The sequence below is a fragment of the Lepisma saccharinum genome, chromosome 3 (assembly GCF_977018435.1).
Source record: "Lepisma saccharinum chromosome 3, izLepSacc3.1, whole genome shotgun sequence".
In the NCBI taxonomy this organism is placed as follows: domain Eukaryota; kingdom Metazoa; phylum Arthropoda; class Insecta; order Zygentoma; family Lepismatidae; genus Lepisma; species Lepisma saccharinum.
Window position 1 is genome coordinate 96,137,167 of NC_139231.1, and position 15,883 is coordinate 96,153,049.

At 36.4% G+C, this 15,883-nt stretch overlaps 1 protein-coding gene across 1 annotated transcript; it reads left to right on the forward strand.

Annotated features, from left to right (window-relative positions):
• Positions 1 to 735: 735 nt before the first annotated feature.
• Positions 736 to 11,142, forward strand: LOC145985615 (uncharacterized). The gene is made up of 3 exons (XM_083119685.1): positions 736 to 907; positions 4,383 to 5,392; positions 11,125 to 11,142. The coding sequence occupies exons 1-3, from the start codon at positions 736 to 738 to the stop codon at positions 11,140 to 11,142; spliced, it is 1,200 nt and encodes a 399-aa protein (XP_082975811.1).
• The last annotated feature ends 4,741 nt before the right edge of the window (positions 11,143 to 15,883 follow it).

The following is a 15,883-nucleotide window of genomic DNA, read 5'->3' on the forward strand; positions in this document are numbered from 1 at the left end:
CCATGGTTAATATTGAAGTTTGGTCCTCTGATTCGACTTTGGACACTTAGGTTTGAAAGCAAGCATTCATATTTCAAAAGATGTGCCAGGTCTTCCCAAAATTTCAAGAATGTTTGCAAAACCTTGGCAGAGAAACATCAACTTCTGCAGGCATATAATATGAGTGGAAAGCTGTTTTCTTCAGATGTGTGTGTTGAAAATTCCGAAGAATTTCAACCAACACTGCATAGCAATGCAATCAGAGATGCAATTTCTGTATTGAGTGATGCCCAGCCGCTCAATGTATCATCAAAAGTGTTGGTGAAAGGAACTGAATATAGAAAGGGAATGTATGTGGTGGTTGAGAGATGTGAAAGTGCATTGATCTTTGGCAAAATAATATTTGTAATCCTTGATAGTGCCCTCCAAGTGAACTTCCTGCTGGAAAGATATAATTCAAGCTATGTACAGAATCTAGGCTTGTATACACTTGTAAATGATGATTGCCTAGTTTGTGTACCATATTGTGAATTACTTGATTACCATCCCTTGAGTGCGTATGAAGTTAAAAACAGTTTGTACATTTCTTTGCACCATTCAGTGAAGTATGAAACCAGTGAAAACTAAGATTGGCATTTTTGTTGAGCACAATGTATGTACTATATGATCATTTAACATGTTTGTGATGACTTCAGCAGCAGAAAAAACTTCTTTTTTTGTGTGTAGTGTACCATGGATTGCATAAAACAAAAAATCATGAATGACCTGCCAAACTTGAATGACACAGTGGTGCTGGATGTTCTAAAAAAATTAGAAGATATTGGAGTTAGTAGTGAGGGTGACTTGGCATTTGTGGAGAATGAAGATTTGAGAGAAGTTCTGAAACCTATTCAGGTGCGGAAGTTATTGGCTGCTTGGAAATCTCAAGGTAAGGAAATACAAATTATTTTCTTTTATAAAAATAACACTGCATAATCTATAGGTAGCTTTCTGATTAGAGTTGGAATGGTTAGGAAAAAACTTTTCTTTTTTTAAAAAAAAATTGAGATTTTTTCCATTTTGGGTGGGTGGTGGCATTTTTCTGCTCCCCCCCCCCCCCAAGTGTTTCAAATCAATCAAAATGCATTACGTTCCACACTTTTCGTTCATCTCTCTAGTGTCAAAAGATAATCATATCTACAATTAAAATACGCTTTTTTCAACGTTGGAGTTCATAGCTATACATATGCAGTAGTTGCAAAAATACCAACTTCTTCTGAGCATTATCCTCCTATTTTAGTAAACTTATTAAATGTACCTTCATAGTATACACCAGTGGTTCCTAAACTTTTTGTTTCACGGTACCCTTTGTGTTTCAAGATTTTTCCACGGCATCAAAGGCAGATTGTAGGCCTATCTAACACTTGCAATGCTCTGGTAGTGTGGTTAGGTTGCTTTCCTCAAGTTAAAAATTAAAGACACATTTCAAATATGGATGCATTTTATATGTAAAGAAAACAGTGCTAAAATCATGTGAGACTGACAAGGATCATTTTACTGATAATATTGGAACATTTTGTGGTGCCCCTGTAAGTCAGCCATGGCACCATAGTGCACACTTTGGGAACCACTGGTATATACACGCATTCAGATAACTAGATAATTTTGGGTAAAAATATACTATTCCCAGGACACCTGTAACTTCTTCGTTTCGTCAATTTTTGGCATTCGTACTTAGCTATTTGCTTCGTAGAACATTCTTTTTCTTGAAAGTAATGTCAATTTTTCACATTACAAGTACTTTTTTATTTGCGCTGTCTCGCTTGCGTATCACACAGTATGGCACGTACACCTTCCTAGATATTTGCACGTTGTGCTTGTGTTTTGTCGATTTTCATTCGTTATGCAGTGCTTCAACCTTCGGAACCCAAGAAATACCTGTGAACAAAGCTGATGTAACGTAATTTTTTTCTAAACTTTTTTGCATTTTACGTGGGGCTATCCGTGAATGGTTTGTGGGGCTTCACATTGTTTTACGAACAAAATTTTAACTATGCTTGCCTAACCTAACCTTGCCAGAAATGGTTTGTGGGGCTATCCGTGAATTGTTTTGGGGGATATCCGTCAATGGTTTGTGGGGTTATCTGTGAATGGTTTTTGGGGCTTCACATTGTTTTACGAACAAAATTTTAACTATGCTTGCCTAACCTAACCTTGCCAGAAATGGTTTGTGGGGCTATCCGTGAATTGTTTTGGGGGATATCTGTCAATGGTTTGTGGGGCTATCTGTGAATGGTTTTTGGGGCTTCAAATTGTTTTACGAACAAAATTTTAACTATGCTTGCCTAACCTAACCTTGCCAGAAATGGTTCGTGGAGTTCTCCTTGAATGGATTTTGGGGCTATCCGTCAATGGTTTGCGGGGCTTCACATTTCGTGGGGCTATCAATCAATGGTTTGTGGGGCTCCCGGTATGAATTTTACCATGCATCCACGACACATCATGTTTCCATTTTTGGTTGGAAACAGAAGGTTCAAACACTGCATCCCAATGAACATCAACATTAATTGAACTGCAAAATAAACTTGTTTCCATTTTGGTCAACGTTTAACCTCAGATAAATGGTAACAATCAACACCTTTTTATCACCACTGAGTGCAATAGTTGCTGGGCTATTTTGAGAATTTCGTGATGTTTAGTAAGTTGCCAATTTAATATATTTTTTTAGTTCAAAATAATCCAGCGTTGTTTTCTAATAATGTATGTGTGCAAGTGGAGGCCATTTTGGGTTCAGAAATATTGCCATGGTTGGTGTTTTTCATAGATACTGTGTGTCGTAAAACCATTCTTTCCAGTGATGATCTTCTGTAAACATGAAATTTCCACAACTTCAGATTTGATTTTTTTTAAATATTAAACTTGCAATTTTTTGTAATATATTACTACATTTGAGGAATGAAAGTAAGTTAAGTATCACCTGTACATTGCACTGTACCATATGAGGCCATGTGATTAGCACTATGCTTTGGCCACTTACTATTAATTTTTTTACCGTTTTGTGTGGAAACTATTATCATATTAGTTACAATAATTAACTGCTATTTGAAGCCAACTGGGGCCAGTTTTCAATGTAAGATGAAGGTTCAGGTTTGCATGAAGCTGGGAGTTTGTGAAAATTTTCATTTTTCAGGGTACAGTTAGCTCTTAACTGGACGTATGGAGGTGATTGCTTTAAACCTTATCCCTTCTTGCAATTACCAGCTTAGCTGGAAGTTCTTAAGCAACATGGAACAATTAAAGTTTCACATTTGAAAATTTCACAGTCAGATAAAACAAGATATGAATCATTAAAGTTCAAGAGGCATAGAAGACTTGTTTTGTTCGGTAGAGGTCAAACAATGCCCATGTAAACAGAGAAATTAAGCAGCGTTGTTGCCAGTATTTTCTGTGTCTGTTGGAGAATTTGTGATTAATGATATTCAATCTGTCAGGCACTCAATATCCTAGTGGACATATGGTGCATTAGTTAAAAACAGCACCTTGTGGAGCACATTGTGTTTCAATTATTCTTTCCACATGTCCCATTCATTTCATGCTTTATTGTTGAGTGGTCTTACCTTAGAAAAAATCTATCAGTAAGTTTTTAAAGTATTGTTCCTCTTTGTACCTTCACATTTTTAGAAGTTGGCCTACATAGCATGGTTGCTAAATGTTTTGTTTTTCTCTCAACAAACCTGCACAGAGATAGTACAAAGCATGCAGTCAAATGGCATGTAAAACTTCTACACATTAATAGAGTTTACATGAAGAGGCAGGAACTAATATTTTCATTTTCAATATCTCTGCACTTCTGTAAGAATGTATGTACTCTTGAGCTCTGTAACAGTGTTGCATACTTGAGATTTGCCCTTTATTAAGAAAATCAAGTTTGTAATACTTGCTTTCCTTAAATTAATTTGCCAAATTTGTGATACCTGCTTTCCTCAATTAATTTAATGCTCATATGAAGTGGACGATCAGCCATTGCTCAATTTTTTTCCAATAAAAGAACGTGCTCTTAAGAGTGACGGGTGCATATGCACATGCAGTTCTGCATTTTGATGATTTAAACACAGGCTGTACTGCGAACAATTTGGTTTGAAACTATACTAAGAAGTGGTGTGCAGATTGATTTCCTAATTCAACTTAATCGCTTCAACATTGGAAAACCTGCTCCTGGTTAAGACTGGTGATTATCTCCAACTGGTAACTATTGTCAACAGAAAGATTAATTGAACGTTGAAAACCCAGTCATGAAAAAATGTCAATATACAGTACTTAAATTTCCCACACTTTTTTTTTGTTAACGTCTATTAAGTAGTTCTGTCATGTGATAACATAATGTTATTAACACTAGGAAATCTTTGTTTGAACTTTCATTACAGGAAATGGAAGTGGGACTCGGGAATTAACAACCACCCAGGAATTACTAAAATCCTCACAGCTACCAGAGCCTCAGATAAAAGCTGTACTAACAACCTCACAGCTACCAGAGTCTCAGATAAAAGCTGTGTTTAACACTAACCCAAACTGGGCAGAGGAATTTTCCATTCCATGGGCAAAAATGCCATCTGCTCTCCTTACAGCATTGAAAGCTGGAAGAAGGCCATCACCTAGTCTAAGGCTTCAAATGGTTAGAACAGTTGTAGCTTCCATTCAGGAAATATGCCCAAGGCCTTTCAAGAAATCTTTAGTTGTGGTGGCAAAGAAAATTGTAGGATCTTATCCAGAGTCTCTCAGAGATCTTATTGATGGAGAAGTTGTTGGAACAGGCTACGACTCCATAGTGTTACAATTAGTTAACAGAGTGGAAAATGTAAGCAGGGGAAACCCAGGCCCAAGAATGAAAAGAAAGAGGTCAGTAGAGGAAAGTGATAAAACCAGGGAGGCAACTGACATGTATGGTTGTCTCCAGTGGCAGCCTGATTTGCTTTTTGAAGAGAATGAAAAATCTCAAACAGAGAAAAAGTACGAATTGAAGAGCATGTCATCGGTTCGACCAGATGAGGTAAATCATGAAGTGGTCACACTTTTGATGGGCAAAACATATGCCACACAAAGGAAGGAGATCAATTATGGAAAAGTAATTAGTGAATTGGTGGATGATTGGCCATTCCTGTTTACCATGGATGGCATGTGCAATCATTTTGTACATCTTATGGGAATATCGATGAAGAAGACTATGCTAGAATCTCTCAATAAAAAAGGTTCTAGAATAATTTCCTTCATGAGAAATATTTCCAAGGACCCAAAGTACTGCAGCATTAAAAATTGCCTTAGGGTGATGGATGATTACAAGGAAAGTGAGGGCAATGAACCAGACGTGGCCTGTGTTATTCTCCTTGTCCAGGCCTATTTTAAGGAGAAGGAAGCCAGCCTTTTTTTGGTTTCTGAGGTAAGTGATTTATCTTTCTTGTCTTTAAACCTAAGAACATATGTGTGTTATAGATGCAAATTAATGGATTTACATTTTCTCTGCGTTAATTGTGTTAATTTGAATGAGTGATGAACTTAATTAGGCTTTCTTGTTTTTGCATAGAATCCAATCAGATTCAACATAATTTCTCTGATTTCTCCCTTTTCCTATTCTGTAATAATGCATCACAAGCATCATTTACGTACCTCTAAGTTGCCATTGTGGTTACAATGTACCACATTAGATTTACATGTGACTTCAAGTAAATGTCAAAAGAAAGTTGACAAACAGCAATGTTCGTAAACTTTATCCCACACTTACATGCTTCACAAGTTATTAAATACCATGCTGCGTAAAGGAAAATTGCTGAATTGCGTGATTGATTTGCTTTATTTTACTCTGCTTCTCGTGCCACTTTGGGCTAATTTGTGAAGATGGGGATGATGATGATGAAATTGATGAACTGACTCACAAACATCCATGCCCAGGCCAGAATTCGAACCCAGGACCCCTGGCAGCAAAATTTCTGAAATAGGTTAAAGGTATATTTTATTATTTGTGTCAAGAGATGACAGTTTCGGAGGGGAAGCAAATGAATTGCCCCCTACTTTGATTAGTTCCTTTCCCATGTTCCATACTTCTACATTTATACCTAAGGGGGAGGGGAGGCAAATTTTGATTTCTATTTAGTGTAAAACATGAAAATTAATTTGCAGCAAATTACTCTTGATACAATTTTGACCTTATTTTTGGAAAATTTTCCTTGAAAACCTGAACTTGTATGGTTCATACAGTGGCCACCTTGTGTAAGGCAACAATATCTTCTTCATATTGTACACACAATTTGTTATTGAATTCACTGCCTAATATAGTTTTCCTATTATCTTTCAGCGCACAGCAACAGTTACTGAAGTGGAAAGATTAGAAAACCTACCCAGCACTCCATGTTTGATATCATTTGGTAAGATTGTGTTCTGTTTCACCTTCTCTCCCTTTTTTTTGTTATTACCAAGAGTTTGAGTTGAGTGTGTGTTTTAAGTACACTTTATGCACAGTAAGTCTAATCGGAACTGGACCTACAGTTTAAAGTGGAATCCGAAACACTATGTGCTTCCACCGGGTATCAAACCCGGGACCACCAAGAGTTTGAGCTTTACTTTGATGTACTAGCTGATACAGGGTTCCCACACATCTGGAAAACCTGGTAAAATTTGAAAATCTCAGGGAATTTGAAAAAAGTAAACTTCTCAGGGAAAAATCATTGAAATGGTCAATGAGCCCAGTGAAGTACATCTGAAAGGTGCTAAATGACTACCAAAAGCACCCAAAAATTTGAAATCGATCAGCTAGTCTATCTCGGCTCTAGTAATAATAATAATAATAATGTGATGTTATTGCTATGAAGGGAAATGGATTGTGGTGAAATGTAAAATAATCATAATTATATGGAAGTATTTTCACTGGGTGATAACTAAGTTTTCAGCATAGTACAAATTTATCTTGCCAGAGAGACAATTTTTTTTATTCTCGCAAAGGAAGAGAGAAACTGTACAGTGATTGATTTTAAAGTCACACAAAAATACCGATAACAATTCCGACGATTGTTGCAAACAGATATGTGATGCTTGATGCATAGGTAACCCTTAGAATGTTGAACTTGTATGAAAGTACATACCTCACCTTCATATACATTCGTAATTGCATAGTGGGTACTGTCTTATACATTGTTAAAAAGAGGGAAAATTCATTTAAACGTGTACATGAGAGAAACTTCATATGTGGCATGTCATACTGTGATAATGCTGTTTAGTACTTGGTTTCAGAAAAGCCTGCCTCCAACACCTTTATATTCATATATTATTTATATTATTATCATTCATACATTGACCATTGTTCTGATCCTGTTGCCTTCTTAGTAGTGAATCATGTGAAGTGAAGCTTTCTTCATAAAACAATTCAGTGAAATTTTTGGATCAGATATGTGTACCTCAGAAACATACCACAGCATATTTGTTTCTTTGTTCATCATTCTGATAAAATTTCCTAATGGTATCTGCTTTCTGGTATTTTAAAAATTTTCCACAGATCTGCAAATGCTAAGCTAAAGTGCTAAATGGTGACATGTGATTAATTCTTCCAAGATGCTCATTAATATTATTATTATTAGAATTTTATGAGAAAATATGTTAAATGGAAGAACATATTCGGTTTCCCTTGACAAAATGTTGGCAGTGAATGGACTTAGCAGTTTTTCAGATGGACTATGTGTGCTTTTGGCAGTGTATTACTGCTTCAACATCAAATATCCTTTGGAGGGATCATTAACGTTGGAGTTTGTTCAAAGGTAAAAATTATATGTGATTATAATGTTGATCTGTTAGTTTTTGTAGAGCAGTCATAGAGAAGCATCTTAGTGCAATTGCACCACTAACATGGTTACTTTTTAATCATGATGATAAAAAATTAATTTTTAAACAATCTTTTTTAAAAAGGCACTAAAATCAGATCAATTTTTTATAATATTTTGTCAGGTCTCATCACATTGAATCCCATCACCTGTGTCATTTGGCTTTCTAGTAAGAGACTGAACTAGAACTACTTTCAACATAGGCAAAGATTATAACTATCCAACTCACCTTTCTTTAATTGGATGAAATTATATTTTATTTAATACTGCTATGGTGTCATTGTTAGAACATCAGACTCTCATGCTTGAGACCCGGGGTAGATTCTTGGAATGAGTGATCTCAGGTGAGAATTTTATCACAGTGGCCCTGCATAAAATGGTTGCAAGACTCATCCAGCTTCCAATCAATGGGTAATTGGAGGAATCCCTGACAAGGAAAGGCATCCAGAGTGGTTGATTGTTGTTCACTCATCTCCACCATGACCAATATACAGGGTGACTGGTAATTAGATGTATTCCCTGAAAGGGGTTAAAGTAGAGACAATTTGCAATAAATTTGACCATATGATACCCCGTTCGAAAATTAGTGGTTTTTGAGAAAATCGAATTTCAATTGTTTTTTTAAAAAATGACAATTTTCCACATAAAAAGATGAATTGAGAAAAAACTGCTCATTGTATGGAACATATTTCAGAGTTTTCTGATAGCTAACAAATAAGTGGTTCGTTGAAAAAAAGGTTTTTCCCAAATAACAATCACATGTAAGTACCGGGTGGGTCTAAACTTACAAGTGATGATAAAAAAAAGCGCTCTTAGTTTGCTTGGCAACGTATTAATAACAAAAATGGTATGACACGAAGCGTACAAATTACTTAAATTACTTCCTTGTGGCATCTGCTATCCAACAAGGTACAAATGCTCCTAACGTTCACATTTGTGTACAAGAAATAATACTTCATTCATCTTCATGTGAACGGAATCAATGAACAATACAATTAAAGAACATTACACGTCTTGCTCAAAGTGGGCACCTCCGTTACGAATGCAGGCACGCAGGTTTTTACGGACATTTGGTCTCTTAACTTGTGATGTGATGGTGTCCTTGATGTGTTGACCAGCTGTTCAGATCCTCTCCCTGAACTCTTCTTGCGAGTTTACCGGTGTCTTGTCATGTGGCTCCAAATGTAAAAGTCGCAAGGCGTCAAATCGATCGTGGGATCGAGCTGGGCAGTCATCATGCTGATAAATCATGTCACGTCTTGTAGCTAGAGGCACATCCTCCAACAACATTGCCATCCTGTTCCTCAAAAAATGTTCATAAGTGATCCCATTTAAGATTTGGGGCAGGAAAAATGGCTCGATCAAATGATTGTTGATTACGCCCATCCATACTTCTGCCTGGGCGTGCGACATTGGCTGGATGAAAATTACCCAAAGAAATGGATTGGCCGAGGCGGCCCGATTCCCTGGCCGGCTCGATCCCCCGATTTGAAGGCTTTCGACTTTTACATTTGGAGCCACATGACAAGACACCGGTAAACTCGCAAGAAGAGCTCAAGGAGAGAATCTGAACAGCTGGTCAACACATCAAGGACACCATCACATCACGAGTTAAGAGACCAAATGTCCGTAAAAACCTGCGTGCCTGCATTCGTAACGGAGGTGCCCACTTTGAGCAAGACGTGTAATGTTCTTTAATTGTATTGTTCATTGATTCCGTTCACATGAAGATGAATGAAGTATTATTTCTTGTACACAAATGTGAACGTTAGCAACATTTGTACCTTGTTGGATAGCAGATGCCACAAGGAAGTAATTTAAGTAATTTGTACGCTTCGTGTCATACCATTTTTGTTATTAATACGTTGCCAAGTAAACTAAGAGTGCATTTTTTCATCATCACTTGTAAGTTTAGACCCACCCGGTACTTACATGTGATTGTTATTTGGGAAAAACTTTTTTTCAACGAACCACTTATTTGTTAGCTATCAGAAAACTCTGAAATAAGTTCCATACAATGAGCAGTGTTTTCTCAATTCATCTTTTTATGTGGAAAATTGTCATTTTTTTAAAAAAACAATTGAAATTCGATTATCTCGAAAACTACTAATTTTTGAACGGGGTATCATATGGTCAAATTTATTGCAAATTTTGTCTACTTTAACCCCTTTCAGGGAATACATCTAATTACCAGTCACCCTGTAGATATTGTGTGGCCCTACCTCCATTCACCCTATATTGCTTTGTTAAAAATGCTTGAACTTGATTGCCTTCTCTCCATTCAGATTCAGCTTCTACAGGCTTAGAATGCAGAATGTGTTTGAACTTGCTTCCACCATTGGATAACAGTGGACAAGAATTGATTTTATGAGACACATGAAAATATTGAAGATTATGCACACACAGGAGATGTACTACGTAGACATTTTCACACAAACCTGGGTCTCTGGCGTACCGTGCCATTGCTCTACCACTGTAAACAGAGACGATTCCACACAGGTAAACCAGTGATAGCGAAAAATCAGGTGAGGCCAGGCTGGCTCGGTAGTTCAGTGGTAGAGCAATGGCATGATATGCCAGGGACCCAGATTCGAGTCCTGCATTTTTCTCTGAAAATAATGTTTTCATGCTTAGGCAATTGTTAACTTTGTTTTCTGCATTGACTAATCAATTTGTCAAATCACTAGAAATAAATGATTGCTGAATTGAAACATAACTTAAATTAATGTTTCATAATGAACACTGTAAAATAGCACCATTTCATGATTTTACTTGATTTTGACTTCCTCGGTGCAAACACGTTTTCACACTAAGATGAGTGAATTGTGGCCCTTAAATCCAATGATCCATAATACTTCCAAATTTTGGAAGGGAGTTATTGTGAGGATATTTTTAATTAATTGATTAATGCTTACTGCAGAAATGATACTCTACTCAGAATATCTGTAACAATTGGAAGAAACTATGAGAGATGACCATTTACCAGTAGTTTAGTTTATGCATTTAGTAATAAAGAAGTGTTTGTCAACTAGCACTTCCTTGTCTTACATGTTGCAAGGTTGCAACTGACATAAGCCCTTACAAGACACTTTATGATGTACATGTCCTCTCAGTTGGAACCAACATTTCATAACAAACATACATTACATTTTTGTGTTAAGAATACTTTTTCTTATTATCATTAAATATTCAGCCCAGGGAACAGGTCTGCAACCATAATATGCTTGCTTCTGTTTGAAATAACACTTTATAACAGAGTGGTTTACATACATACATATGATGACTGCTTTTTCTTGTCTTCCAGATGTTTGCTGATGATTAACCCAGATAAGGGTTCAAAGTCCACAAAAGGGAGGAAGTATTGCAGTACTACGCATGCAAAATTGTTGACACTGCTAAATGCATTAGCTGACTTCGAGTGGACCATCTAGTTGGCCATACACTTATCATACAACTAAACTTTTCGACCATAAAATTTGCACTATAAATGCAAGCTGTCCCTATGAATATAAAGTTGTAAATAATTGTTGTCAATATAATTAATTAATTGTGACTAGTGTTTATTATTCCACAAAAATTGTGTGCATGTTATTCTACTCTACTTAACTTTTGGTCAAGTAACTTACATTTATTCATTCTGAAGTTGATATTTTTTATTTTTAATGGATTATAACAGAATAAAATTGTGTAATATTTACCTGTTATGCATTCAATATCAAATTTACTTTACAACTATTCCTCATATATATATATAGTCACAAGAACTGAACTTCACAGGCAACAAGAGTGCACATTTCCAACATTGTTAAATTGTATGAGCTGACTCTGTGGTTGCAGAGAAAGTTATGTGGTCAGCTTTTAATCTCACCGTGAAAATTCCTAGGTTTAAGTTCTGGACTGTGATGGATTTTATTTGGAAGCTTTTTTTTCATCAACTTCATCACTTATTCTCTATTTTCATTTTTGCGAATAGCCAAAATTTGTATGAAAAATTCATTGTTTGTTGGTTGAGTTTGTGTTTTAAGTCCACTTTATGCACAGTAAGGCTAATCGGGACTGACCTACAGTTTAAAGTGGGATCCGAACCCCTTTGTGCCTCCACCGGGTATCGAACCTGGAATCCCTTGATTACATGGCAACGACGCTACCACTTCACCATCGGAGAGGCCCAAAAAATGAATTGTGAGCAGTCAAGAAAATAAAACTATGGTGTTTAATACAGTTGTACATTACATTACGTAGGTACAATATTTACAGGATTAGGTGTATGGTAAAATATTTTCCTTAAGTATCTGCCACCATGGAAAAATAACTGAACAATTGATAATGTGATATTGCTGTTGCTTAGACTATGATATACTTATATAGTTGCAATATTATTTGTATAGGGCCATGAGCAATCCTGTACTAATACAGTCAGACTTCATTTTTATGGTGACTTCACATTACAGACATGGCAAAAATCTTATAGTAATATGATGCAAGTACTGTTTATTTTGCGGTGTAGCATGCACTAAGGAGAGCCATGATAAGCTGTGCTTGTGTAGGTTTTTCAGATGTTCTCCCAGAATGTTTCATGTATTGTTGCTTCCTGCATATAGTATCAAAGGGTAAGTGTTTCCAAAATCAGACACCATGATTCTACTGCATTTAGAATGTTTTTGTGGTTAGTTTTCAGTTGTGCTGGTTCTCCGTCCAGAAGTGATGATGATGCTATTCTCTGTTCACGTTTGCCTCTTTGTCAATGCTTACAGCCTACTCATCGTGGACTTATTTGATGCAGGACTCTGGCCAGGCGACATACCGCAAAAAAAAAACAAAAAAAACTTCTCAGCTCATGGTGTCTGGATTAATTGTAAACTGTACTCTACAGTTAATTCAACTTATGCATGAAATGGCTGACTGAAGTCATCCAAAAAAGTTTGAATCGGTTACATTTCGCAATGTGCCATATATTTTGCTATTCCTTTTTGGGTAAAACCATGTGTGTTAATGATTACGGGTTGTTTAGCTCAAGATAAAAAAAAAAACCGCTTAGATTATGCAACAGTGTTGGAGGGTAGGGAAGATGGGGGTTATACAGTGTCCTTCAATGTTGAAATGCCTGACTGAAATACAGTTGATAAAGTACATGAAACCCACTATTTGCAGTGGAAAATATTAAATTCCTACAATTAAAAAAAGGATCTCGTATTCACCTCTTACGGCTCAGATAGACCACTGAAATTTTCCATAAACTAGTTCTAAACCTACAATTTCTCGTTAATAAATTACATATTTTCCTGATGGAAGTTCCAGAAGTGATGGAATATTTAAATATGTTTACATATTTTAGCAGTTGATTTCAATAGTTATGGTTTGAAAGTGGAAATGTTGGGATGTTTGTTTGAGCCCTGGGAAGGCGATGGCATCCTTCACTTCGATTAATATATGCAATGAGCATATTTAAATTGGCCTGTACCTATAATTCAATAGGAATCCACAATTGTAAGGGTGCTTAATGCTACAAACAGGCTACTTCGTATTGCAGGTTAGAACTTACATATGTAATGTAATATCACAATGGAGCTTTTAAATATTATTATTACATATTCGTGTGAAATGGGATCATATTAACATCATATGGTACCACAAGCCCCTGCTTCATTACAGGTTAAACATTGAAAATCGTGTGTTAATACAGTGTAAAATGTTTGATTTTACGTTGATTTCACTATTGGAGCAACAGCTAAAATCCTGTGGTAATATGGGTAAAAAACTGTTCATTTACGGTGACTTCACCACAGACACAGCGGTGAAAATCTTGTGGTAATACGGTAAAAGTATGTTCATTTATACAGTATTTTCACCGTAGGTAAACAGTGAAATTTTTGTAGTAATACGGTGAAAATGTTCATTTATACAGTATTTTCACCATAGGTGAACGGTGAAATTTTTGTCGTAATACGGTGAAAAACACTTTATATTTACGGCTATTTCACCGTTATTTTACGGTGACGCCACTGGCGCCCGAGCTGCCGGTGAGGTCACCGTAAAATTACGGGATTTTTTTTACAGTGTTTTGCAGACTAACGATGCTCTGGCGTCTGAGCTCATCGCCCATTTCATTTTATCACAATTACCCCTCTCTTCGCGATTAGCCAAAAGTGTCAGAAAAGCAAAGTAAAACAAAGAAACACAAAGAAACCCATTAATTCTTACCCATTGGCTACCAAATAAGCTCTTATGCTTTGATTCTCCGTAAAGAAGCATTTGAAAGACCAAAATTATGGATAAAAGAAGCAAGAATTATAGGCTACGCACGAAAGTGATTCTTCTTCCAACACGGTAATATTGCGTTGAAGTTCAATTTTATTACTCCATATAAACCATATACATTGGTATTTGGAGGGTTCAGTACAGTTGATATAAAAAATATATAATTACAAATTTTCTATAATTTACAATCTAGATATTCACTAACGCTATAATATTCCTGATTAACTAATAGTTTCTTTAATTTGTTTTTGAAACTTGTCATACTTTCTGCTTTTATATCATTTGGTAAATGGTTGAATATTTATATCTCCAAGTTGTCGTATACCTTATAAGGTCACAAATACTTAAGGAATTTTCCACCAGAGGTAACAAAACTCGTTGGGGGTTTAAACACTATTGGAAAGGTTTGGGATTTTATCGCTGCGATCAAAATAAGCTGACGGACCACTGGCTGTCCACAAAATGTGAACAATTTATTTCTCAGCTTCCGCTACCGAGTACGCCCCATAATCCACAAATCATCTTAACAAGCGTGTTGTCTGCGTTTAGATAACGCCAAGAAATATGAAAAATTGCACCAAAAACCCTGGGAGCACCAGCCAGTATATTATACCGATACCTCACTCGAGTTTCCAGCCGAATTGTTGAAAATGTTCTACCGGTAATTAATTTTGACCTGTTTACTATCTTGTACCTTTCCGCAGAGTTTTTCTTGACATTTCATTAGCCCTTTCTTTCAGCTTATCAGCTTTAGCTGCGGGAGAGCCTTTTGGACGGTTAGATTAGGCCTCTTATTTTACTTACAGCAGAGGATAGCATCTTGCTGCTATCATATTTGAAAGATATATTCTGCTTCATTCTTTTGCTTTGACGTAAGGTGTGTTTTTTCGAGACCTTATGAGTTGTTGGAGTTATGCTGTAGCTGAGACGACTGTATTTTTGCTGTAACACACACACACACAAACGCACCCCCACACGCACATACACATATGTAAGCTTGTTTGTGCACTGCAATCAATTTACGACCCGATATAGATATTATCATTGGGGGCTAAAATTAAACTACCTGAAAAATATATATCTTCCATTCTTAGTGGAATTATCTGAAAACCTTAATATTTTCTTAATTTTACTTGCAGATTTTGCCTGTAACTTTCCACCACATCAACATTTACCTGCACAGTATATTTTTGATCTACGTATTTTTTCAAGTGCTGCCAAAGTGGTTGGTAGCCTCAGGATAAATTAACTTTGGGCTAAAATGGCGGAATGCTTAGCATAACGCGCTATGACGCAAGGGTATCCCTTCATCAATTGAAACATATCATCACTCATCCTCATTCTCGCGATTAGACAAGAGTGTCAGAAAACCAGAGTAAAATAAGCCAAATCATAGAATTAACTGCTGGATGTGCGTCCAGTCACATGTAAGCCAATGCCGAAGTCTCTCCACTCATCTGCTCCCGAAGTGATGTCATTTTCGCAGTTCGTCTTCCATTCGTATGTTTGATGGTGCTGTATCTATGCATTTACAGCGTCATTGCCGAATTTTTTTTATAGGTTTTAGGCTTCTAGAAGGCAAAGAGACCACCGCTCGTCCATGGTGCAAGTGTATCGGAGTCGCCATCTTTAAAATGACAAAACGGAGTTTTGAAGCTTGCTTGATTAGTGATACAGCCTTGAGGATACGTTCTGAAAATTTGAGCTTTACAGAGTCCGCCATATCTTACTTTTGGAATTTAGAGGTTTCCATTTGATCCACACTCATATGAAGTTTCTGCAATTAGCTTCCCCTTCCTTTCTCA